The 27115-nt window shown below is 44.0% G+C and overlaps 1 protein-coding gene across 2 annotated transcripts in view; it reads left to right on the top strand.

Moving 5' to 3' along the window:
• The first annotated feature begins 306 nt into the window (after positions 1 to 306).
• Positions 307 to 27115, top strand: part of Pmi (Transmembrane protein Pmi) — an 80089-nt gene continuing 53280 nt past the window's right edge. The window contains exons 1-2 of one of the 2 annotated variants that reach the window (XM_067113533.1): positions 307 to 460; positions 18238 to 18458. In XM_067113533.1, coding sequence (XP_066969634.1) covers positions 441 to 460; positions 18238 to 18458 — 241 coding nt within the window. In that variant the 5' untranslated portion in view covers positions 307 to 440. The remainder of the gene's footprint in view (positions 461 to 18237; positions 18459 to 27115) is intronic. The other variant, XM_067113532.1, reaches the window with a different exon arrangement.

Here is a 27115-nt window from a genome sequence, read left to right as displayed (position 1 = left end):
GTAAAGTAGGTACTGGGAGGAAAGACCTGGATATTCAACAAGTACAGGAATGGTGTTAAAATAAGGGTTAACTGCACAGTGTTTAGGGAGATTCGATGGACTGCCGGCAAATTTTCTTTGTACTGTAGGTGTATGAATCAGTTGTGGATGTTTTGCTGCAGTTCAACTGCAATTAAGCATGCAAACCTCGAATGTGGTGCTGACCGTTGTGTGTGTGTGTAGCAAATGGTCTAGTAATGCTAATGGAGAGAGAGAGAGAGAGAGAGAGAGAGAGAGAGAGAGAGAGAGAGAGAGAGAGAGAGAGAGAGAGAGAGAGAGAGAGAGAGAATTTTCGTTACAAATAGTATAGGAAACAAACTGAGACACATTACTCCAATGTATTCTATGGGGTACAATCCTTCCAGTCTGCGAACAGCTGATTCACAATAACAACAACAACAATGTCAGAAGAGGGGGAACGGTAATGATTTTATCTTTATTGTTTGGTTAAAATACCTTGTTTTTGTCTTTTTATTATTGTAGTACATACCAAAGTCGTAGTTTGAAGTAGGAGATTTAATTTTAATAGCTTATGGAGTTACCATAGACTAGATATGTTATTGATTCTAGGGAAACCAAGCTTGGGGACCCTTCCATTATTTTCGTATCCTAGCCAAGGGTAGTATTCGGTATCCCAGTTCCTTGTAAGATATCCCTAGCTTGAAGGAACTTTCTCTTTGAAAAAACTGCTGTCAGCCAGTGTAACTGCAGTTGCATCATTATTGTTGCACTTAGTGTAGTTATTGGCGAATCCCTTGGCTAGTGGCCTAGAGGTAGCCTAGCCTTTAATATGGGTTAGCCTTTAGCTTAGGCTTGTTCATGGGAATACGATATTTTTAATCCTAGAGTGTGGTATGGTGTAACTAAGGGTTTTTTAGTAGCTACCAAACTTTTTTCAACAGTCACAGTATATAGGCTGAGGTTAGGTCCTGTTACTGAGATATCTAGACCTAGTGTTCTATAGGTAGAATGCTTAAATGACAGCATAACTATCATTGGTAAATATATGATAAAATAATTTCTCACCGACAATGTGAGTCACATTAGCCCATATACAGGTTAGGCTATACAGTGGAACCTTGGTCCAGAAGGCTGCTGATGAACCAATCTGTCTGTAAACCCGATCAAATTTTTCCCATTAGAATAAGGTAAATTGGAGTAATTCATTCCAGACTTCAAAAAATATAGAAAAAGGCATACTAAGAAGCCAGGCAAGCAGAAATCAAACAAAAACCTAAACAAAGTAAATATAGGTTAAATAAATGTAAATTTATTTTATTCACACTTTACCTGTACTTAGGAGAGTTAATGACATGTGTTAGGTGGTGAGGACGGTGAATAGGAGGATGAGATATTGTTTTCGGAAGACCAGTCCCTTTCCATGAAAACAGTAGGCAACTGTGCTTTTTGGGATGTTTCTCCTCTCTGTCTAGTGTTATCTGTTTTTGCCTGACTTTTAAAATGTCTCTGAAATGAGACAAGGCATAGTCAGTCAGCAGGATTGTAACACTTTGTTTGCTACAGCTTTATTTGGATTGTATTTGTAACTGAAACTTTGCACTTCTCTCCTTTGAAGACAGCTTATCCGCTGCTGTCTTTTGCTGCTCCCTCTGAAGGTCCTGCAGTTTTTCCGTGATGAACTCTGACTTATTCTCCTCCACTAACTCTCATCATCACTGACTGACCTCCATGCCCAAGGAATTGCCCAAAAGCACAATATCCTCTACAACATTCTTAGCCTCAGGGTATTCAAAGTCCCTTTCTGTTATAGCATCTGGCCATAGTTTTCTCCAGGCAAAGTTCAGGGTCTTGTAAGAGACTTCATGCAAGGCTTCATTTATAAGGCTTATGCAGCAGAGGATGTTGAAACAGTTCTTCCAGAATTCTCTGAAGGTCAGCTCTGTATCAGAGGTCACTTCACAGCACCTCTAGGATAGTACTCTGGTGCAGAGTTTCTTGAAATTAGAGATGACCTGCTGGTCCATGGGCTGGATGACAGGGGTTGTGTTAGGGGGGAAAGAACCCACCGTAATTAAGTTAAACTCCTGCAGCAACTCAACCTCCAAGCCTGGATGATGAGCAGGACCACCGTCCAGCAGAAGGGGCCTTCAGAGCCAATTAGCCCTCCTCAAGGTATTTTTGATGGTACGGCCAACCACTTCATTCACCCATTCAGTAAAAAATTGCTTGGTTACCCAAGACTCACTGTTAGCCCTTCACATCACATTTAGTTTGTTTTTTATTAAAATACTTTTTTTTATATGCGTAACTCACAAAATAATGACATAGCAATTGTTTCTACTCTACATGGCAGCTCAAAATTTAAAATTCGCGGTAGCGCTTGTTTGTTTAATGTGTAGTTATACTGCCCCACCCACTTTTGGTGAAGGATAGGTACAACACAACTAAAAAGCTCAGTTCATTTCTGCCGGTTGATGACTGAACTTGGTCATGAGCAGCTCTGAATTCGTTATTTTTCACTGGATGGTAACTGTTATCCTTCATTTGGTGAAGCATTTTGTTCTTTTTGGTAGCGCAGTCCTGTTAATTGGCTTAGCTAATTCAGACTTCTCTTTTGTGACTTCCTGGTTTTGACTTATTAATCGTGTCAGATTCTAGCCTTTCTAGTATAAGGTATTGTAGTAAGGGCTGTAAGAATAGGTTGACTTCAGCCAAATATGACAATCATATAATCAGGGAACAAGTTTGCTCTCCTGAACTTTGTTGTGACGAGTGTAAAGACTGGGATAAGGGGAAGCGGAAGACTCTTTATGCATATTTAGACAAATTGCAGCATGACAGAATTAGGAAAGCGACTGCTAGGAATGAAGGGAAGGCTTCTGCTAGTCAGGCTTTGTCTTCGGGGGTTGATGTGGCTCCTTTACAATAAACTAACAGCTGGAATTGCTTTTTCCCCTATCGCAAGTCCTCCGACTTTCCCTGCAACTCTAATCCCTGGCTCTCATTCCTCTGATCCCAACTCCATTGCCAGCCTAGAAGCGCACGTGGACAAGAAATTTGATTTATTAGTGAACACAGTTTCCCAAATTGGGAATTCAGTGCGTGTCCTCATGGACAAATTCAACAGTGTAAGTGCAGTGTCAGTGGAGGGGGCGGCTGCTCGTCCCACTGATGCCCCGTAGACCAAAGTCCCTGCTAAACTCCCCTTGCTCACCTGGGAGGAAGCAAACTGGCAGTCCAAGGGAGGTCGGTGGGGTTTGCCCATGAGTAGTCATCGCCTCGTCCAATCCTGTTGTCCGTCCGTCCCAGGTCTTGGAGGATCGCCATTGGAAGGGCATTTGAATGGACGTACATGCGTTATCTTCTAGTGACTCAGACTCTGGCGCTCATAAGCACAGTCGGCGATTTGCCAGTGTTTTAAGACCGTTGAGAAGGTCTGACGCCCTGATGGACAAGGACATTTCCCTGTCTCGTAAGCGAGCATTGGGTAGGGCTCGTAGTCCTCAGCCCTCCGGTAGCTTTTGGGAGTCTCCTCAAGCTTCTCGCTCCCTTTCAATGGACATCGAGCACCATAAAGTGTGTAAAGAAATGTCCGTTAGTCCAGCGTATGGTTATCGAGTGTCCAAATGTCCAGAGTCCGAGAGTGTAATGCCCGATTGTGAGAAATCAATGTCCGAGCGGCATTTGTTGGAGTGTCCATTGTCCGCATGTCCAACAAGTGAACGTCCAGTGCCCGTGCATTCCGAGAGTGATCGTGTTTTGTCGGATCGTTCTGTGCTTGGACATCAAGTGTCCGAGTGTCTGTCTTATGGGTGCCCAGTTTCCGAGCGTCCTCCCTTAGGAAGCATAGTGTCTGAATCGCAGACTTCAGATCTGTCTGCCGGATCAGTGAGCGTACGTCCAGGGACTGAGTGTCCAGTGTTAACTGGCACCAATGTTGATGTTTGTCCGCCTTCCAGCATCCATCCAGCGCCACAGGTGGGACTTGCTGTCTCTGGTGCATCTTGTGCTGATCCCCTTGTGGTTCAGGATCCTTCCTTAGTCCATGTTCATCGACATTTAGATAAGATCTTGAACTTGCTGCAGAACCCATCTACAACCACTCAACTGCCTTTGGATCCTCCGATGTCCCCGATTTCTTCCGAAGAGGAACCTGTAGAGGATGACGTTCCTACGTCGAACAATGAGGCCCTGTTGTGGTTCTTCCTGGTATGCTACCCAGACTTCTTTTCTCCAGCCGCTCCTGCTTCTCCAGGTTTGGCATTTATGATGTGACAACCGTTAGGAGTGTCTAAATTGCCACGTATGGTTCTGTCCTCCTCATCCAGGAAAGCTTTCACACGTATCAACGTATGGTTGTCAGAGAAGAGAGATGTTGGTAAAGCTGTGTTCTGTGTGCCTCCTTCTCGTCTGATACGTCAGAAGTATTTGTCCTATTCTACTGGGGAAGTTCCATCCTTGGGAGTTTCTGCCTCCTCTCAAGGGGACTTCTCCAGTCTCATTGATGCTACTCGTCGGTCACCTTTCTCGTCTGCCAGGATTTTGTTTACCTTATCAGAACTGGACCATTTACTGAAAGATATTTTTAAGGTTATCGAGGTTCTGAGTTTCCTCAATTGGACCACTGGTGCGTTAGCGAAGAAGATCGAAGACTGTGCATCACTTCAAGAGAATTTTGCTTCGGACTGGCTGGGGGTTTTGGCCTCCACAGATCATGCAGTGAGGGACGGTGCCCATGAACTGGCCACCATTTTCAGTACTGGTGTACTGAAGAAATGAGACTTCGGTGCTCGTTCACCTCTAAGGGAGTCACTCCTTCTCAACGTTCCTCCCTCCTGTTTGCTCCCTTGGACAGCAACGGGTTATTTTCCCAAGAGACTTTAGAACGGGTGGCAGGAGAATTGCAGAAGAAATCCACCCAAGATTTACTCGCTCAGTCCACCAAGAGTACTAGGGTCTCGACATGCCCTTCTTCCACTGCGGTTCTCCCGACCAGGAACACTTCTTCTTTCCCTCAGCAACGCTTTCGAGGGAGTAGAGACCTCATCCAGTCCCGTCCGAGAACTAATTTGCATCCAGTGCGACTCAACAAACAACCCTCCAATAAAACCACCTCTCACAAGTGAGCTACCTTCCTCCGTGCTCCATTGGGAGCAAGACTACTTTTTTGGAACAGATGAGAATCAAGGAAAGTAGATCCTTGGGTGCTTCAAGTCTTGAAAGAGGGCTACTCAATCTCCTTCAGGGAGAAACCTCCTTTAGTAACCTCTCCCATCAAATTGACAGACTACTCTGTAGGCTCAGAGAGGTTTTTAGCCCTGTCTTGAGAAGTTTCAGCTCTGCTCAAGAAACAGGGAGTGGAGGAAGTCGAAGACATGAGCACAGAGGGATTTTACAACCATCTCTTTGTAGTTCCCAGGTCATCAGGGGAGATGGAGACCTGTCCTGGATGTCAGTGCTCTGAACCTCTTTGTCCAAACTACAAATCAATCAGTCCATATCAGCCATCAATCAGGGGGATTGGATGGTGACAATAGATATGGAGGATGCTTATTTCCACATTCCAATTCACCAGGATTCCAGGAAGTATCAGAGATTCATGTCCCAGGACAGGGTCTTCCAGTTTCGGGCCCTGTGCTTCAGCCTCTCCACGGCACCTCAAGTTTTCACCTGGATTCTTGCTCCTTTAGCAAAGTGGCTACACCTTATGGGAATCAAGGTGTCCTTATACCTAGATGATTGACTCACACTCCCCATCAGAAGCACAATGCACGGAGGACCTTCAGAAGACCCTTCAACTTGCGCAAGACCTAGGATTGCTGATAAACTTCAAGGAATCACAATTAATCCCCACACAGTCGATTCTTTATTTGGGGATAGTGATAGATTCTCTGAATTTTCACGCTTTTCCATCCCAAGAAAGGATTCCCAAATGTAGTTCGAAAGTTCGAGAATTCATGTCTCTTTCGTACTGTTCGGCCAGTGCTTGGATGAGTCTTGTGGGAACTCTGTCGTCAGTCGAGAAGTTTGTACCTCTGGGCAGACTACACATCAGGCCCCTTCAGTTCTATCTCAAAGCCAACTAGCGGAGAAAGATATATCCAGATTCGTTCATCTTCAAAATCACTCCTGAAATCATGGAGGACCTTCGGTGGTGGCTAGCGGAGGACAGATTCGAGACAGGGATGTCACTGTCTCCAGCAAACACCAACCTAATGTTGTACTCCAACGCGTCGGATCTGGGTTGGGGAGCCCTTCTCAACGGCTTGGAAGTATCAGGTTTATGATCCCCAACCAAAAGAGATTTGCATATAAATGTGAAAGAATTGAGGGCGGTACACCTGGCCCTTCAGTTTTTTGCGACAGAGACCTTTGGGAAAACAGTTGCGTTACATTCAGACTGCATGACCACACTGGCTTACATAAAGAAACAAGGGGAACCCACTCTTTTTCGCTATGTGAAGCAGCCAAAGATTTTCTTCTATGGGCACAGAACAACAGAACCATTGTTCTGACCCGCTTCGTCCAGGGCAAAATAAATGTTCTCGCAGACAAACTAAGTCGCGGCAAACAGATGCTACCGATGGAGTGGACACTCAATCCACAGGTGTGCACCGACCTGTGGAAATGGTGGTGAAAGCCGACGGTAGACCTGTTTGCAACGTCAAGAAACCTACATCTCCCTCTGTACTGCTCCCCGACTCCAGATCCACAAGCGTGGGCGACGGACGCCATGTTGCAAGATTGGTTGGGTCTCGACGTCTCCACCTTTCCTCCTTTCAACATGGTACTTCTGTTGAGGAAGTTCAACACCCACAGCAATGTTTCAATGACCCTATTGGCTCCCGGACCTTCTGAGCCTACTAGGGGTAGACTATCCAAGGCTTTTGCCTCAGAAGAAAAATCTTCTCACACAGCCCATTTTCTTTGTTTTCACCAAGGCTTACCCACTCTCACTCTGACAGGCTTCAGACTGTCAGGGAACTTGTCAGAGCAAAAGGGTTTTCAAGGAAGGCTGCAGAAGCTATTGCAGGATGTAGGCGACGATCTTCAGCTGCAGTCTACCAGTCGAAGTGGACAGTCTTTTGGAGCTGGTGTCGAGACAGAAATATATCCTCTACTCAAACGACTGTAGCTCAGATCGCAGATTTTTTGCTGTTCCTCAGATCCTCAAAAGGTCTAGCCACGTCAACCATCAAGGGATACAGATCTATGTTGAATTCTGTCTTCAAGCACAGAGGAATAGACCTTGCATTAAACCAGGACTTAAGTGATTCAATAAAGTCCCTGAATACTACTAAGCAAGATAGAAGCCCAGCTGTTGCATGGAATTTGGATATCGTCCTCAAATGGCTTTTGGGCCCTCCCTTTGAACCTCTAGAATCCTCTTCTCTTAAAGATCTGATAAGAAAGACGCTTTTTCTTATGGCCTTAGCGACAGCAAAGAGGGTTAGCGAGCTATATGCCTGTGATAAGAGAGTAGGCTTCTCGCAAGGTGACGCTATCTGCTCCTTGACCTTAGGTTTTATGGTGAAGAACGAAGACCCCTCTAGTCCCTGGCCTCCTTTAAAGTCAAGAGCCTGGCTAACATTCTAGGTCAAGCAGATCAAGAAAGACTCCTTTGTCCAGTTCGTTCTCTTCGCGAGTATTTGCGAAGAACCAAAGAAGTTAGAGGCCCTTCTCCGAATCTCTGGTGTTCCGTTAAAAACCCCAGTTGGCCGTTATCCAAAACTGCCTTAACATTCTTTTTAAGAACTGTGATTTTTGAATCGCACTCCAAGATCCAGGAGGATGTTTTTCCTGTATACAAGGTCAAGGTACATGTAATTAGAGCAGTAGCGACGTCCTTGACCTTCAAGCGCAATCTATCGCTGTCTTCTCTCCTGCATCCACCTATTGGAGGTGCAAATCAGTTTTTGCAACGTTCTACCTGCATGATGTGGAAACAACTTACGAAAATTTCAGTACTCTAGGGCCGTTTTTCACAGCTGGCATGGTGTTGGGTGAAGAGGGATAGGAGGAATTTCTTATTTTTCCTCTATCCACTCTCCTTGAATGAGGATTGGTGTTTTCTTGGGAAGTCTGATTGGTACTGTCATGAGTACCATCGGTTGGTTTGATTTTTAACAAGTTTTGTGGTGTGGGTTTTAAAATTCTGGTCATATTTGCACTGTGCCCAGGGCAAGAGCACACACATTTCGATGTGTCTTATTTGGATTGTTAGCTTTGGCGACCTGCGATAACTCCTATGTTGCAAAGCACCCACTGAAGTAGAGGCGACTCTTGGCTCTACTGCCACACCACTACAGGTCGAGAGGAGCTCCGACCAGAGGCAGTACCCACCTGCCGTAGTTCCCTCACCAGGTAAGGTTACAACAAACATTTCACGATGCTAACTAAATTTCCTATTTCAAATTTATCTCCATCCCTGAGTGTTTTTGAGTAGTCTTGTCCTTGTATCCCACCTTCTGTCAATGTGGAATTCAGCTATGTACAGGTAGTCCCCGATTTACGACGGGGGTTCTGTTCTTACGTCGCGTCGTAAACTGAAAATCGTTGTAAACCAAAAAATCATCAAAAATCATCAAAAATCCAAAGAAAACCTTACTTTTCATACTTTTGGTGCATTGAAAATGCTGTAAACTGCATTTTTCTTGAGTTTTTCATAAAAAAACTCCAAATTTTGAATATTCTGCTGTTTTGGAGCCATATTTCTTCTCTTAGATCGGCATTGTAACCCCGGAACATGCATCATAAACCGGGGAATAATTTCTGATGAATATATTTGAAAAGCGTTGTAACCTCGGAAGGTCGTAAGCCGGACCTGTCATAAACCGGGGACTGCCTGTAATTATTTGGTAAGTTACGTACTGTATATAAAAATTATATTTTTATAATAAAATAAAGTTTTATGTATACTTACCAAATAATTACATGATCAGAGCCCTCCCTCCTCCCCTCTCATGGACATAGAGCATAAACGAACTGAGCTCTTTAGCTGTGTTGTACCTATCCTTCCCTGAAAATGGGTGGGGCAGTATAACTACAACTTAAACAAACGAGCGCTACCGCGAATTTTAAATTTTGAGTTGCCACGTAAAGTAGAAACAATAGCAATGTAATTATTTGGTAAGTATGTATAAAACTTTACTTTATTATAAAAATATTATTTTATTGAAAACCCTATTTTCTGAGTGGTAGACAAACAAAGGCTTCATTTGTAGGTCCTTGCTTGCATTCCCACACAGCAAGAGTCAGCCTGTCCTTTGGCTTGTGCCCTGGAAATGACTTCTGTAGGATGATGTAGGTTCTGCTTGGTATTTTCTTCCAAAACAGGCCAGCCTCATCACAACTAAGAACTTGCGGAACAAAACCTCCAGCCTCTACATAGTCCTTGAACTCTGTATTTCTTAGCAGCCATAACATCAGAACTGGCAGCCTCCTCATGCATCACCACATTGTGTATGCCACCTCTCCCCTTGAATTTCTTACAACACCCATGAATGGCTTTGAACTCTCGAGCAGTACCTTTATCAGCACTCATTCCACCAGCATGCACTTGTTTTGCTTTATAAATGATGGCCTCTGAAACACTGTCACTAGCTAACTATTTTTAATTTTTCCAAATCAATAACAATTTCTCCATCTCTTCAATAATTATTTGTAATAGCTTTCACTTCCTGTGCAACATCAGCTGCTTTGATGGCCACTTTACGCTTCACCATGGAAGAAATTGTTTGTTTCAGCATCCAAACTCCGTTGACAGATCAACCCCACAGATACCACTTTCAAATCAGATCTTGCTCCTATTTGCTTACAAATCTCAATTTTTTCCTTCCTTTGTCTTGTTAGCATCTCCAGCATGTTTAAAGGCCATGATGACTTATAAATTTGTGCTAGAATTGCTAGATGGCTCACAAAGAAACATGAGACAATTTGGCTGAGATGAGCATAGAGCAAGAGGTACACAGACTTTATGCTTTACCACATACACACATACGCATGACACGCTTACTCCCATAAATGTTCTAGCCAACCATCTTTGTGCATTCGCAAGCCGAGCAGATGTTTACTAATGGGGCTGATTATTCCTCTGAAAATAATATCCTTAAACCTAATTGTCCAGCAATGGAGATGTCCTGTAACTGATGTTCTGTATTTTTCCAAGTGCTGTTGTTATTCTGTTTCCCCATTCCCCTCTGTTTAACTCTTATAGGAAACTGGGATTGGTAATACAATGGTACTATTGTCTTTCCAAATATATGAACCATATATATTTTGCAGCTGTTTATCTCATGCTGTAAGCATTTCAAACCATTAGTGTTGCTGCAAACCAACTTGTTTTTGTGTTTTTCCAGCCTTCTGTATGTAACAGCTATGAGGAGACCCCATGGGAAAACTGTGGTTTTTAGGGGGTCCTGGGTCACTGAATAACAAAGTTAAGTGAAAAGTCTGGACAGAAATGGTGTAAAATGCAGACTCGTAAGACAAATACCCCTGTAGTCAGAAAAATACATAGTTCATGACTATAAACATTTTCAGTTGCAAAATATATATGACAATACTAGTTACAAGGATACATCTTAATTTTACATTTCCGGTTCTCCTCGACCAGAATGGCTTCTCTCTCCTTGGACCCCATATTCTAAGCTTGCCTAGAGTACCATAAATCATAGGAATGAAATACAGAAATTCATATCAACATACAAGAGGTCTTAACTGACTAGTGGGCTACCCCAAGTCTACCCCTCAGCACTGCACACAGCATAGTCCTTAATTAAAAGTTGGGAGCTACACAGTTGGAAGGCACACTTTTCCTTATATCATAATCAAGGTAATTGACGTCTTTAGTTAGCAAAATTGTTTTGTGAAGGAGAGCATGTATGTGTTAGGGAATATTACCTGATGAATAAAGAATATTTAACACAGATTTTGCAGTTCTTGCAAAGCGGGCAACCATTGTATGTACAGTATAGTGTTTGTGTTTTTTGTTCAGCATAGATTAAATAAGAAAAGTGAACAATAAAAGTTATGAAGGATGTGAGCTGGTGCTTGGGCACATGATGTCCATGGTGTTAGTGTATCCAGTTTTGTTGCTCTTCAGGGGTAAGTCCTGTGAGGAGTGTGCTGGCTGATCTCCACAGTGGAGAGGTTCAACAATAGCAGAGGAAGGCCAAAGGATGTGTGCTGGTTTTTTTGATACCAAAAAATTTTTTTTAGCTCTCTCCTTCAAGACTGCCCTCTCTACCCCCCACCCCCCCAACATTCTCATCCTCCTTTGGCTCACCAAGGGTGGTACATGCTTGATGTTAGGTGACCAGCACATGCTCTCCAGCAGTTCCAAGCCAGGTTTGGGTGCTGAGCTAGAGGAAACAATAGTGATTGTTCTTGGTTTGCCACCACCTGCCCCTGCTTCATTGTTTGCTATGCTGGAGTATCAGTAGATATTTCTGTCTCTCAGTATTCTGTTTGATCTGTCTTTCATTGATGTTCCATCAAAGAAACTCACTGCTGAACTCAGTGCCATTGAAACTTCTGTTGCTTTTGTCTTGGCTGTGGAGATACCTCTGTGGTATCAAGCACAGCCTTCTCTATGCTGATGCAGCTACCTTCCTCAGCATGTCTTGTATTGTAGTCAAGAAGAGTAAGACTGTAGACAAAGGTGATGAACACAAGTGCATATCATCTTCCTCACTGAGCTCTTCTTCCTTATCTTCTGCTCCTTCATTCTTCCATAAGAAGAGGTCTTAGAAGGCCTCTCAAGAGTTCCTTTTGGACTTTGAGTAAGTGCCTTCCTTCTTCATGGGTTTGCAGATGCATGGATGGGCTGTTTGATATGCCATCAAACTATCAACCAAGTATGTTCCAGGCAGGAGGAATTTTTGGGCAGACCAGCTCAGTCGCCAATGGCAAATCACAGGGCAGAGAGGTCTCTACATCTTTGTGTAGTAGAGAGGCTGTCTGAGCTATGGGGAACATAAGTGTTATTCCTACAGGAATACAAACCACTGGTTTCTGCATAGGAATTACCTTCAGCCGAAGCTGGAGCAGGCCATTATACACAACAAGGTTTTTTGGTAGTTGAACTACCAGTGGGAGGGGTACCCTCACCACTTCCATTCACTGAGTTGCACAACCACTTGCCTTATAGCCTTCGTCCAGAGCAGATGCATTTCTTTGCCTTCCTCTCCCTGAATGTTTGCCGGCTGTTCTCTCTGCACTTCATCCTGATTTTTCCCTGCTTGATTGTGTTGTGCATATATTGTGATATCTGTGCTTATATTCTTGGTTCTTTATCATGCAAACCCAAGAATCTTCCAAGCCTAAACCCCACCTTTGCCTGGGTGTTGGGAAGTGGCGATGTAACTTCTTCCTTTCATCCTTTGATGTAGACCTGCACACCATTTGCATGAAATGTCGCAAACGCATGTGATCTATGACTGATCCTTGTTCTGAGTGTCATGTTTGGTCCCCGGAGCAGTGGATATGGTTCACTGGAAAGAGGAAATCCAGGAAGGCTGCCTGCCTGTCCTCAGAGGGTTATTCTCCTCCAAGGACGCCGGGTAGCTCCTTGTCTCTTCCCATATGACTCCCCTTAGCTGCTACCTCTTCTAGGGGAGAGGTCACTCCCCCACATTCCCCTGTTACTTGGCAATAGGTGGTTCGCGTGGGAGGGCGGAGGCCAATCACGATCTCTCGAGGACTTCCTCCATTTGTTGGGTGGAGGGGGAGCATTCCCCCTTTGAGCAATGGGAGGCAGCTCCTGCTAACCCATGTTTTACAGGTCTGGGGGAGATCGGGAAGACTTGTCAAGATCTTAGGAACCTCTGGCCATCCCTAGGTCTTCCCGGGGGAGCCATCAGTGCGGGGCTTGATTGCGCACCTTAGTGCCTGCAGTCTGCCTCTTGTCTCTATTGCATCAGTAACTGGAACCATGGTTTTAGTTACAGGATCCAAAGTCACCACGACTACTGTCACGGTGCCTTCAGTTAGCCATCCTGTTCTATCAGTGTCGACGACCTTCCGAAGTCTCCCGACGCCAAGGATCTTCTCCTAGACGAATTGTTGAAGAGGTACAAACATGACTGCAAGAGGACATCAAAGAAGAGACCCCATTCGCCTTCGTCATCATCGTCAGTATCGTCTTCTCCACCTGCCTTTGCCTCCTCCCCTTCTCCTTCTAAGAGTCCCATTATGCAGACAGACCTGAGGAAGGAAAAGGCAACTGCTCTCAACCGTAAGAAGGCCCGCTGGTTCTCTCATGACATGTCTTCTTCTATGGAAGAAGCACAAGGATCTCCCTATGGCTCTCCCTTGTCCCCAGACAGGGAACCTGCGTCTCGGGTATCCCCGGACACCCGAGGCGCGGAAGAAGCGTCCGGGTCAGCCACGGCGCGGCTTCCATGAGCCAAGTCCTTGTACGTGGATCACCCACATACACCAACACTCAAGGCACCGATACCAGACAACAGACGTCTCTCATGTCTGGCAAAGAACCTTCTTCTGTGCAGGACTCTAAGGTTTTGACCTGGAGGCTCATCCCCCCATCACAGACCCCCATGTAGCACAGTCGTCCGCGGCGCATTCCTGTACCCCGGACGATCCACGTACACAGGTGGTCTCCCCAACCTGTGCCACTGAAGGTTCTTCTGCCCGGGTTCCAACAGACCCGTGCAGCTACAGTAAGCTTCCACAGTCCCCGAACTGGGACGCAGCCTATAGAGAGAGTGTGGATGTGCAGCGTGCAGGCTTAGCAACTCATGCAAGACAGAGGCTTTTTTCATATTACTGTACAGTACTGTGCAGCTGTCTCATTGCCTCCTGGGAAGTGGGCCATCTGAAGGGTGCGGACATTTTATCCACAGTAGAATTGTTGATTGCTTATGAGGAGCTTCGACCTCATGCCTCAGGAGTGAGATGTGACTTTCCCATTGAAGTTTAACTCCAGCACTAGCCTATATGAGTCCTGGGGGATAGAGATCTCATGTTTAAAACTTTTATGCTAGTTGAAGTGGCCTTTTGCATAAAGTCTTGCATTTTTAGGGTTGGGGTTTGCTCTCATGCTCATTTATTCCTGAATTTATAGTGAAGACTCAGAACCTGTCAGTACCTGAGGAAAGATTTGATAGGATTTCTATTCCCTCCCTCCAAGGCTTCATTGATGGTGAGCCAGGTGAGATGCTTTTATGCTCAGTGTTATTTGAATAGGATCCAACATCTTAGGCCTAGTGTTGACATCTGTTTATTAGCACTGGTAGGCACAAGAAGGTGGTGTCCAAGAACTTTTTCTTTCTGGCTTTGTGAGACAGTCATATGAGCATATGGATCATCTGATAGGGTTGATAACCATTCTTTCTGGGAGAGCTCATGAAGTCTGGCATTGTCCTGTTGCTAGGATGATGAGGAACTTCTTGGTAATACAAGTAATTAGGGTGAAAGTTTGGCAATGACAGACACCTTTTCCTCATTCTACTCGTCATTCTACCAATGACACCTTCCCTTTAGGAGATGGTGGCTACTCAACATGTGTAGCTATCAAGTTCCTCATGAACAGAAAAGTATCTTGCCAAAGGTACATAGGTAGTCAAAAGACTGGTATTGAAAAGGTGAGTAGCTGTCACTACTCTCACTTCTTTGTGAGTTAGTAGTCAAGCCAAGTACATTTTGCAACAAGGGATAGTTGGCATGTTAGAATATTATCATCTGGAGCCATCTCATTCTGTTGGCCTACTATGGTTTACTGATGCCAACCAACCAGTACTTCCCTGCTTCCCATTCCATATTGGAAGGACAGGTTTCTCTGGAAATTTCCAAGAGTGAGCATTCAGACAAAACTCTTTGGCTCATGGCTTTATCAGCCTCTACATCCCCCTACAAGGTTGTTTAGGAGATTTCAGGAGTAATAAGTCCCCTGCTTATTTCTCATGATTGGGAAAATAATATCTCCAAATGGAGATGGAACACTGCCAGACATTTCTGAGAAACAACCCTTCCACTGTAGGAATGAGTCTCCTGCATAAAACTTTTCTTCTTCTTCTTCTTCTTCTTCTTCTTCTTCTTCTTCTTCTTCTTCTTCTTCTTCTTTTCTTCTTCTTCTTCTTCTTCTTCTTCTTTTTTTCAGCTTGATCCTTAGTTGGGGTCACTGTGTTTAATGAACCTCTACCAGCAGTTTCTGTCTTGAATATCTAACTGTGTAGTACTGTAATTGGTTTTGGCAGATTTTGTACAGGCAGATGCCCTTTCTGACACCACCCCTTCCTATTTTTCTAGGCTTGGGACTGGCATTGTGTTTGGCTGGCTTTTCCTTGCATCGGCAAAGTTTTTGTAAGCTGGTATTAACTTATGGCATTTTACTCCTCACTGGGGAACATTTCTCACAATGGCATTAGCTCATGGGTTTTGAAGAGACTGCCTTTGTTGTAATTATATGCTGGCATTACATTGTGTCGGAGGTTGCCTTTCTTTTATTCAAAAGCATTTACCTGTGAGTTTTTACACCACCCGAGAGGTTACCCTTTTTTCTTCTGTAACATATAAGGGCATTTACTCACAGGTTTTTAAGCTGCACCAGGTTGCTTTTTTTTGTACAATGGCATAAACTTAGGGGTTACTCTTGGTGTAGAATCTCTTGTTTATAAGGTAGCGGTTTGTGTACTCCTAGGAAAAGTTACGAAATTTTGAAGATGATTTGTATTTTTCCCAGATGTGCTAACCAGTCTTATATCATACTGTACTCTCATCTCAATTATCCCCACTCAGTCCTTATGCTGAAGGAAAAGTCCCAAATTACTGACAGATGAGTGATTATTGCCCACACTTACCTAATAAGCTTCAACAACTATTTCCAACAGTCACTGGGAAAAATGTTTGAAGTTCTTTTCATCATTCCAATTAAAGTATTAACCATTTTAATTTGTCTTTTCTTTTCTTGTCTGGAATATTGCTTTCATACAGTAATCTCTTGATTATCTGGTTAATAGAGTCAAGGCCCTGTTGGATAAGGTCAAATAAAACTCTACAGGAGTAAATAGCAACTCCGTACCCTTGCTCCCCCATACCTTGTCAATGCTGCATAAGTGTAAACACTCAGTATGTTTCTAAACAACAACCGCCACAGCTTAAATTGAAAACGACGCAAAAGGCAATTAGGTAGCTTATTTTTCCATTTGTTACAAAATACCATATACAGTATAAACATACTTAGAAAAAAGCAAACCCTTTTTTTCTCTTATGCAACACGTAACATGGTAGGTTACACTACTGTATCAAAATGAATATCGTCTTCTTCATTTTTCCCAAACCCATTACAGCAGTCTTTAAAATACCTTGTACATCATACACATAAAAAAATATTGTATACCTACAAATGTAAAAATATTTTTTCTCTGTCACTTACCTGTGTGTGCTGCCCTTGTTTATGATGGCCAGATTTTTAAAAACTTATGAAGAGGTTTACTAGTCTTCCTCCACCTCTTCCCCCTTTGTACGAAGAAGGAGAACATTCCTTGTTACCAAGTCCATTGATACTTTCCAGATGTAGCCAATTAGAGAAAGATATGTTCATGACATTATGTCTAGTAGCCATTAAAAAGCAAAAAATTACAATGACATACAGTAAGCCCCCCATATTCGCGTTCTCACGATTCGCGGACTCACATATTCGCTGATTTCTCTGTGGAACGTATCTACCCATTATTTGCAGAAAATTCGCCCATTCGTGGTATTTTTCACTGAGAAATATTCACTAATTTGTATTTTCATATCATTTTCATGACTAAATGCACTTTTGTGATAAAACCATTAAAATACTCAGGTATAAGCATTTTTAGAGGGTTTTTCTTGTGTTTAAACTATCAAAATAGGCAGTTCTAAGTGTTTTTAGAGGGGTTTTAAGTATTTGCGGATTTTAGCTATTCGCAGGGGGTGGTACAGTACGCGTCCCCTGCGAATTTGGGGGGTTTACTGTATATGTTTCTACCAATAACGGGAAAGCTTACAGAAAACATGAGTGCTTGCCCACCTCTCTCTCTCCCTCTTTTGCTTTGTAATTTTTATTGGTTTTTCATAATTTTTTTGGTTTGTCGTTTTATGCAGTGAAAATACTGTATAACAGAACACCAAGAAATAAAAAATGAGAATTGCTAGGGGAGAGAGGGAAGGTAGATACTGTATGTATGCTGTTAATTGTGTGTATGTGTGTGTGTGTGCATTACAGGCTATAGTATGTACATATAAAGGTGTGTTTCTTAGTGCAGTATTGGTTGGTCTCTCTCTCTCTCTCTCTCTCTCTCTCTCTCTCTCTCTCTCTCTCTCTCTCTCTCTCTCTCTCTCTCTCTCTCTCTCTCTCATTTGCATTGTGCATGATTTATTTCATTGTAAGTTGAAGTACAGTACTGTAATATCCTATAATATGTTGTAAAAGTATAAACATAAAACCAAAATAGTTCTAACAACATCAAACACCTACCTATCTCTCTCCACCCACCCCACACTACATTCTCACTCCCTTCCTAGCCTGAGAAACTATTACCTGGCCACCTACCTTCCAGAAGAACCCCTTCTCTGTGCTTATTATTATAAACAGCCTTACTGCTGCTCCTCTCCCATCACGCTGAGCGATGGGAGCCAAACAACTTGTAAATGAGAATGTCTCATTAGCAAAGAGAGCAAAAATGTAAATGTACATAAGCCCTGTACTAGTGTATGCAAAAGAAACATGGACAGAAAATTAAGGAGGTTAGGAAAATATGGGTCTATAGAATGTTAAGATCCTTGCTCAGAAAGAAGTGGTATCCAGCAGCTAGAAAATAGTGACAGATCTCAAAGACTCAAAACCGAAATTGTTTGGACAAGTGATGAAGAGGGATGATGAACAGCTAGTAAAGAAAGTGATAAATACGGAAGCAGCAGAATGAAGGTAAAAGGGCAGATGAAGACCTGGACCAGATGGGGGTTCAGGGAGAAAATGTATAGGACATTGGAGAGAACTCATGTCATGTCTAACCCTGTGAAGGGAAATGCTGTCATTAAAATGTATGATAAAAACTGATGGAGCCTACTTTTTCTGTCTGCAAGTAGGAATTTATTGCTCTGTTCTTCCAGCTTTATAGGTACTACAGTAGAATTAGCACAAGTTATAAGTAGTTTATATTTATGGAACATGAATATTGTTGACAGTTTTGGATGTTTGGTCTTTTATTCTGAATTCAATGTTGTATTTACTTGCCTTCATTACAGATCATCACATCATTCTCAAATTGCTATTATTCGGGAAGTTTATGACAGTGATTCTTCACATGAAAATTTTGAGCTTGAACTAGAACGAGCCTTAGAAGCAGGGGTACCAACAATAGTAATTGAACCAACAACACTTGGAGATGAGACTGCTAGATGGATAGCTGTTGGAAACTGCTTACACAAAACTGCTGTACTTGCAGGATTTGGCTCATTAGTGTCAGGTGAGTGAGAATTGCAGAATATGGCATATTTCATTTAATGAAAGCTAAGCTACTACTGTTTACTTCGCCTTGTCAAAGTTTCATGGAAAAAAGAATTTTTAATCAGACTTTTTTCGTTGATACAAACCCATCACATTACAACTGCCTTTGGGAGTATCAGCTCCTCTTCTAATTATGCCAAAAAAAGAAGAATGATAATGCAGCTCGCCATCTGGATATCTTGGTTCCCAAGTTCTTGTATTTGCAGAAAATTGTCTTAGCAAGTGATGTCTGATCACTCTGCAAGCTCTGTGGGGCCAGAAGGAGGACAACTTGCTGTATAAAGTGATTCAATTTTGCTTTTAAAAATTACATTTGTGAGCACCAAAAACTCATCACTGCTGGAGTACTATCTGTTTTGACAGGAGGAGACTTAGTGGCATTTGGACAGTGACTTTCAGGGTCTTGAATGCACAAACTACTGTATGAGTTTGTCTGGGAGTCCAGGAGTTATGGGGACTAACAAGGGGTCATAAGATGGTTTAATGCCTTGTTGGTAGAACTATAGACTGAAATTGTGGATCCAAGCACTTGCCTCTCAGCCACAGTTTAGAAATGACTACACTAAGTGATGAGTCACCAAGAATATGAGAAGGGGAAAAAGGAGTCAGTCAGGAGCCGTCTCTCCATTTTGAGAAAGTAATAACCTGGCCCTCAGCTGCAAGAGGAGTAGTTGAGAACAAGTCAGAGGATTCGTGAGTCATGTTTTGAAGGTAAAAACATTAAAAGGTAATTGGGAGCCTATGTGAAGCAAAATTGATGATAAGAGAAATGTCCATATTTCTTGTAAAGGCCATATTTATAACTCTAATTTCATGACATATAACCTTTTTGCTGGATGTTACAAGTTCATTTGTTGTCATAAGCTTTCAAAATGACCCAGTGTAGCCAGAAGGAAATAGTTTTAGACACAACTTATGCCTGCTGGTGAATAATAACATTCACTTCTCCCCCATTCTAAAACTTTGGTCAGAGTTCTAACTGTAACCCACTTATTTGCTACAGATACCTGCCTACTTTATCTCTTAATACATTCACTTTTGTAACTGTAATGACTGCCAGAGCAAAAGTCAAAACATTACAGGAAAGAAAACCATTGCAAGAGAACATCTTTATATGACCATGGGAAAATCTAATAACCAACTATATGCTGATGAAAATATTATAAGACAAAAAGAGAAAACTCTGTACAAATTGAATGCCATATAAACAGTTATATTTGAGGTGAAACTTACCCTCCATCATTAGCTTTATCTGCGGATACTTGGTGCAGGTTTGACGGGTTAAAATCGAAACAGTTGTTAACAAGCGAAATGTTCCCAATAGGTATTCCCCCTTTTAGGGGGTGGGGGTAAGATAACGAGTATTTTGGTTGATCATTCATCTCTTGTCGGTGAAATTGGCCAGGTGTGTAGACAAGTGCTCTAAAATTTGTGCTTGTTTTCTGGGTTAACAATTGGATCGTATGGTTTTGGTCTGTATTTGGAAATATGGATTCTTCTTTTCTATCTTCCGTATCAAAATCTGTTAGATTTTGTAAGGTAAGTTACAAGACCAGATTGAGTAATTGATGTGCGTATTGAGTAATTGACATACATATGCATGAACTTGCATGGATCATCAAGAGATGAATTATGATTCTGACAACCTTTGTGAACCTTGTAAGATTGGTAATTGACGTGCGTATTGAGCAATTAATGTGCTTACACACGAACTAGTATGGATCATTGAGAGGTGATTTACGGTTCTGACAACCTTCGTGATCATAGCAAGGATTGGTCTTTGAGAGTTAAAGAGAATAAATTGCCAAATTAGGAGAGAAAGATAGACTTAGGAGAGAGTAAATGAACAGTCTTGAATCTAGGCTTTATTTAGAATTAACACCTGGTGAAGAAGTTAGGGGTAGGTCTATAATTTCTTCTTTAGTAGATATAGATCCTTTTATATTCATATATCAGCTCAGGTACAGTCGACCCCTGCCCATTCACAGTTCGAGATTCGCAGCTTCATATATTCATGGATTTTTCTGTGGAACTTATCCCTGAATTATTCGTGAAAAATTCGGTAATTCATGGATTTTTTCGTCAGGAAATATTCACTAATTAGTGTATTTTAGTATTATTTTCGTGACTGAATGCATTTTTTTGATAAAAAAGGGATTTTGACAAAGGAAAAATCTATTTCTGAGGAAGGTCCCGTGTCACCCGGTGAAATTCCATTACAGCACGAATTTCTAGGTATAACCTTGCTAGATATACCAGAGAAAAAGAGCTTTCAGGAAAGCTGGGGTTACTACCCCCAGTCGAGCGTCTTCTAGGAAGGCGTCTGTATAAGAAGGGGTGAGTGAATTACCACTACCACGAAACCCACTCGAAAGATCTCTCCATATCAAAATCCCTCGAACAGAGCGGTGAGCCGTTACAGCCCCACACCAAACACCTGCCAGGGCCGGGCGACACCAGCCCACCTACACTCATTCCATGCTAGCACTAACCCAGACTTGGCCTGTGCAAGAGGGGGGAGAGTACTAATAATTTCAGGGAGGGTGCGGGTGACACAGGACCTTCCTCAGAAATAGATTTTTCCTTTGTCAAAATCCCTTTTCTGAGTCCAGTCCCGTGTCAGCCGGTGAAATCGTGATAGAGAATCATGCCAAGGGCTGCAACTACCAGGAAAAAGAAATGGGGGTAATCTGAAGAAAAGGCAAAAAGTTTTGCAAAATAATTTTAATTAAGCAATCTTCAGTGTAGCAAGAACATTAAGACTAAGGCATACTAAATCTAGGCATTAAAAACATAATACTCACCAAACGTGGGGGAGGTCCCGCACGACGGAGAAAAAGCCCAAAAAACCTTAAAATTACTTTAAAGTAAGGTGAAACATGAAAAGCGCACAAAATAACTGCAAATATAACCTTAATACTATACACGTAAACTTAGGCTAAACACGTAGAGACAAAATCAGTGAGCATAATATATACATCCATCTGGGGTACGTGTGGAACCAAATAAAAAACTGTCCAGTACCCCATAGAAACAATCATGGCATGTCAGATTACCTTTCCATCAACAGGTACAAGAAACATCAATATGAGGAGCCAGGCAGTGAGGGTATAATCAACCAGGAGAATAAGCAGAAAAGTAAATGAGGCAGGCGGGCGGGGGGAAAGGAAAGGACAAGGATATGATTAATTAAGGTGGGGAGATGACACTTCCACAGCTATGGTAGAAAATTTCAGGGCTTGGCGTTTTTAAATGAGTGGCGTTTAAACACTAGAGGTGATTTCCAACCCGTAAATTTAGATAACTAAAAGTCCATATTAGAAAGTAATTAATGGAAGTAGCAACTGCTCGAATATCATGAACCTTGGGAACTGAATCTGCTGGTTTGCTGTTTTAATGAAATATAGAATTTGTTGTCTTATAGCATTTAGTGAGAAAGAGTACCACCTTTCTCCCTGATAAAAAAGAGGACCCGACTTACTCTGTGGAGTTCTTAAAGGTAAGATTTAAGTGTATAAACTGGACATAAAGACTGGTCTTGAGGAAGGGCACCACCTTCCAAGGAGACCACCTGTCCTGTGGGTCTTCGTTCTTAGCTAAAAATCTAGGGTCAGGGGAAAGGAGGACCTCTCAGACGGGAGAAGTTCCACATAATTATCACCTCTAGTGAGAGCCGACAGCTCTGAGATTCTAGCACCTGAAGCCAAGCTAATCAAAAATAAAGTCTTCCTTAACAGATCCTGATAAGAGCAATGAAAGTTATCCATCTCTGATGCTAGCCTGAGGACGTCATTGAGAAACCACGTAACAGACTGTAGGCTTGATACTGGTCTCAGGCATGCTCTGGGGATAGATGAAAAGTAGGTCTGTAAAGGTCGATTTTAAAACCGTAAAGAAAATACTTTCTTTAATGCTGACTTGATTGTGGTAATAGTGGCGGGCAAGGCCTTTCTCAAACAATGATCTAAAGAAGGAAACTCTAAATTAGCTGTCATGATTTTGGCTTCAGATGCTTTTAGGAAGGAGGCTAATTTTTGACTGCTGAGTCATACTGTCTAATAGTAAGTCTCTTTTATCTGATTCTAAAAACAGAGTGTTGACAGGGTCAATGTGCTCCTTTTGGGCTGCGAATTTTTATAAAGTCCATAAAACTAGGGCATTCTGATTCTTGAGGAAGCTGACACAGTCTTGGTTTGTACTGTCTGAGTCAGAATGGGCTTGGAATCCGAGACTCCGTGAATCCCAGTTCCTGAAGAAGGAACCAATTGCTCTTGGCCAATAGGGGGGGCTACTAGGGCTAATTGACCTTTGAATGTCCTGAGTTTGTGTAAAACTTTCAGCAGTAAATTTATTGGGAAAAGATAAATCTTCTCCCAACTGTTCCAATCTACTGTCATTGCGTCTATGGCTAACGCCTGAGGGTCAGGTTGGGGCCACATAACAGGGGAGCTTGAAGTTGCTCTCGTTGCGAACAGATCCACTTGGAGGCCGGAACCCGACGGCAAATCCACTTGAAAGATTCCGTCCAGGGACCACTCCGTCTCCAACGGAGTAGTCCTGGCTGAGAATCCGCCACCCACGTTCCGTGCCCCGCGCTAGGTGGGTGGCTGACAGGTGCCAGCCGTGCTTGTTCGCCAGGGGAGAAGATAGCAACCATTACTTGGTTTACTCGGCCTGATTTGAGCCGCCTGTTGATGCAATGAACTACCACTGCGCTGTCCAATACCAACCTGATATGAATCGGTTGGGGGCAGATTTTCTTCAGAGTTAGAAATACCGCCATAGCTTCCAGGGTGTTTATATGGAACTGCTGAAACATTGTGGACCACGTTCCTTGTACTTTTGTTTTGCAGTGAATCCCCCCAGCCGCTTAGAGAAGCGTCTGCTGTGAACTACTAGTGCGGAGGGGGAAATTGAGCGGAACTGTATTGACAGGCCTCTGATCGAAGTCCAAGGTCGCAACCTTGTCTTTAAGATTTGAGGAATAGAGACCTTGTCTCTGAGCTTGACATTGGCTCGACTCCGCCACACTCTGTTTATGTCTTTTAACTTCGCTTTTAATAGCAGGTTTGTCACTGAGGCAAACTGAAGATCAGGACCCTTTCTTGGGACCGGCGGGATGCTGATGGATTTTTGAGAATCTCCTGGTGAGAGATGCTATCTCTTTCCTCTTGGAGGCGGAAGGGACAGCGTGTGAGATGACAGATCCCACTGGAGACCCAACCACTGAAACCGGACTCGGAGTCAGACTGGGACTTCTCTCTGTTCAGTTGAAAACCTAGCGACTCCAGGAAATTGATGACTATGGACGGGCTTTCTGACACTCCGAACTGTTGGTGCCCAAATTATCAATCGTCCAAATATGCTGCTAGGGATATCCCCTTGAGACCGGAGTTGTTGTGTACTACCGTGTCCGCCAGCCATGAATATCCTGGGCGCAATGTTCAGACCGTGAAGGGCATGACCCTGAAGAGTAGGCTTGATTCCAGTCTGAAACCGAGGAACTGAGAGAAGTTCCGCGCAACCGGGCGTGATAATAAGCGTCTGAAAGATCGATAAGTGTGGTGACGGCTCCACGCGAAGTAGAGTCCATGCAACAGCTACCGTAAGCATGCTAAATTTGTCGCATTTTATGTAGAGATTTAGACGCGACAGATCCAGGATCACTCTTTGCTGATCGGGTCTTTTTGGAACAGTGAATAACCTGCCTTGAAACTTAAGGTGCCTTACTTTCTTTATTGCTCGTTTGTTGAGCAATTCTGTCACATAATCCTTTAGGATTGATGTGTGTGGCTGGTAAAACCTGGTTAGAGGAGGAGGGTTTTGATCCAGCTCCATCCTAGTCCTTTGGACACAATGCTGTGCCCAAGGGCTGAAGGTCCATTGGTCCCTGAACCAAAACAGGCGACGCCTACCTGTGTTCTCTCAGTGGGAGAGAGCCGGGTTTGTTCCCCTACCACGTCCAGGTCCCCCTTAGGGTGGTGTTGGGCTTCCCTCTATGGGGGCTTTGCCTCTTCCTCCCCTTGCAACCCTATTAAGGCCGTGAAAATAACCACGGCCCTCATATGTGGGGTTGTGCGCCGGTGAGGCCACATAGGAGGGTGCAGCTGGTTGGACCAGCACATACTGTTGGGGTGAGTTTTAGAAGTAGAAGGCTGCGCTACTGCCGGGACCGGGACGGCTTGAACTACCGCCTGATGGTGGGGCCTCTTATGCCTCCTGAAGCGTTTGCCTCACCTCTCTCGATTGGGGGCCGGCCGATTCTGGGGTCTTACGCATAAAAGCGCAATGCCCCAGCGAGAGCGAAGACTCTGGTTGGCCGTGTGGCCTCGGCCATAACACTCGTGACCTCCTCTCAGGAAGAGGTTAGGTCCCCAGATCGAGCTTTCACGAGCTTGTTAGGCTCGTGGCGGATAGTCGTGATCGGCAAAGATGAACTTCCTACATTCCAGTCTGGCCATGATAAATTCAAATAGGTCAGACTGGAAGCCTGCCAACAAGATTTAGCCAAAACCTGAAAGAAAAGGCTCGTCCGAGCAGGAGGCGGCAGTAGCTTCAGTAAGGCATAATGGAGTTCAACGACCGGGCTAACTTTCTAACCCGAGCATCAAACTCCGCTTTCAAAAGCTTCGGCAGCTTGGGAGCTGCTCGCTTAAGTGGGAAGCGCAGAAGGGGTCAACTTCCCGACCGTGAAAGTGGACGGGCGTCTGACCAGAACTCATTACTTCCTGGGAATACCAGGAAGTAGGTCTGTCTCCCTTAGCTGCGGGTAACGAGTTACCATCGAAGCACGCTGGGCCGTGCCAGAGCGACTTTGTCAACAAGGTGGGTAGGTTGTCTCCCAGGGCGAACATGGCAGATTGCCCTTGAAAGGAGTCAACCAGATTGTCTGCCCTGCCACTCCGTCAAGTCGCGGGAGAGCCGATGAGCTTGGTCCCTAGGACGATGACAGTCTCCTAGGAACCTTGTCTGACGAATCCAAGCTTCCTCCGTAAGTCTCACGAAGCCTGGGTAAGGGGCAGGAGATCGGGGGAAGAACTCCAATTCCTCCAACCGTCTCGTACCAAGACCATCAAGTGTCAGCTTGCCATCATGTTGGATGGCCGGAGAGCGATCGCCAAGGGTTGTCAAGATCCCGAACGGCGGAGGTCCGCAGTGTTGGGGATAACATACTGTGTGGTTCGGCTGGGGTGGGTGACCATTCCCGCCAGTATGTTATCATGACTGGCCAACTTCTCGGAGATTGCTTAAATCTCGAATCCAGGTCCTCTGTAAAACGCTTTATAAAGCTGATTGGCAAAGGCCTCTGCGTCCCAGCAGGTTGGCGAGGAGGGCTTGGTTTTGCAGCCCTCTTACTCGCGCGCCTTTGCTGGGAACCAGACTTGCTCCCGGAGGCTGCAGGTCCTGAAACCTTAGCTCGGCAGAAGGGCAATGCCTTCTTGGAAGTCGAGGACTTGTGGCCCTTCGCCTTCCATGAAGTCTTCAACTTCAACTTGGGATAGCAGACGGAGCTCTATCACCCAAGGGAGAAGACTTCACAAAACCTGCAAAGGAAAGAAATGGATGAAGCAGGAGTCAAATAAAGGGGGCCCGCCCAACAACCTCACTTACCTCACCACTTACCACCTGGTCCTGCTCTATATTCATTGGTTCCAGGTTAAGATTAATGGCGGCAACATCCTCGAGACCTCAGTAGAGTGGATATCCGCTTGAGGTGGCTGGGTCTCATCCTGTTTGCTGGATGATAGGGGTGGCAAGGTCTTCAGGCACTCGGTCGCCACCCGTGCGCGGGGTAGAGCAAGTCCCTCAAGCGTCCGAGGGCGTAGGGCTTCCCGGCGGAGCGTTCCTGCCAAACCCAGCCACCCAGGCCCGGAGGGATTCCAGGCAGACTTGAAGCTTAGTCCGCCTGTGGAAACCAACAATTAGCTAAGGACGAAAAACACATTCCGGGAACCTCATAAACAATATACAATATACAATATGAGGAGCATAAAGCAGGAGTAATGTAAAGACTGTCACTTACCAACTCATCCTGGACAGTTGTGCAGAAGCGAAGCAAACCTCACAACCATCAGGGTGCCGACAACCAGGTCATCCAGGCGGACGCACAACCAGCGTGGGTCCGGCAAACTACGTGAGCCGTGAAGGTTGTTGGAGGGAGGCGGTGCACCCCGGCTCCTCACAGCGAACAGTCTGTAAGTAGAAAAGTACATGAACCCTCCCACCTAAGCAAACTAAAGCTGGCGAGGCCGAAAACTCAACTGCAACCGGAATACTCCGCGGAGAAGAACTCCTATCATAAACTGGGCCAATAAGCTCTAAATTACATAGAGTGGAAGGTGGGATTTCAGACCCCCGAGTACTCGGGGGAATGAAAGAGAGACCAGGAAACCAACCAGCAAGGGCTGCCAGTAAATAACGGGCGGAGACCCTGGTATAGGACCGGACTCACGTATATATAATATATATAATGAATTTAAGGAGAGTACTCCTGTAGATAAACAGACTTATCTAAAAATAATAACAGTAACAAGTGATGGTAAGAACTCAAGAGGACGGAGGGATCCGCTCCTATAAAATGAAAAACCTTCTCTTTACTTCCCGCAATGGAGGGAA

This window comes from Macrobrachium rosenbergii, chromosome 12 (assembly GCF_040412425.1).
Source record: "Macrobrachium rosenbergii isolate ZJJX-2024 chromosome 12, ASM4041242v1, whole genome shotgun sequence".
Classification (NCBI taxonomy): Eukaryota; Metazoa; Arthropoda; class Malacostraca; order Decapoda; family Palaemonidae; genus Macrobrachium; species Macrobrachium rosenbergii.
This window is presented reverse-complemented; position numbering and strand designations above follow the sequence as displayed.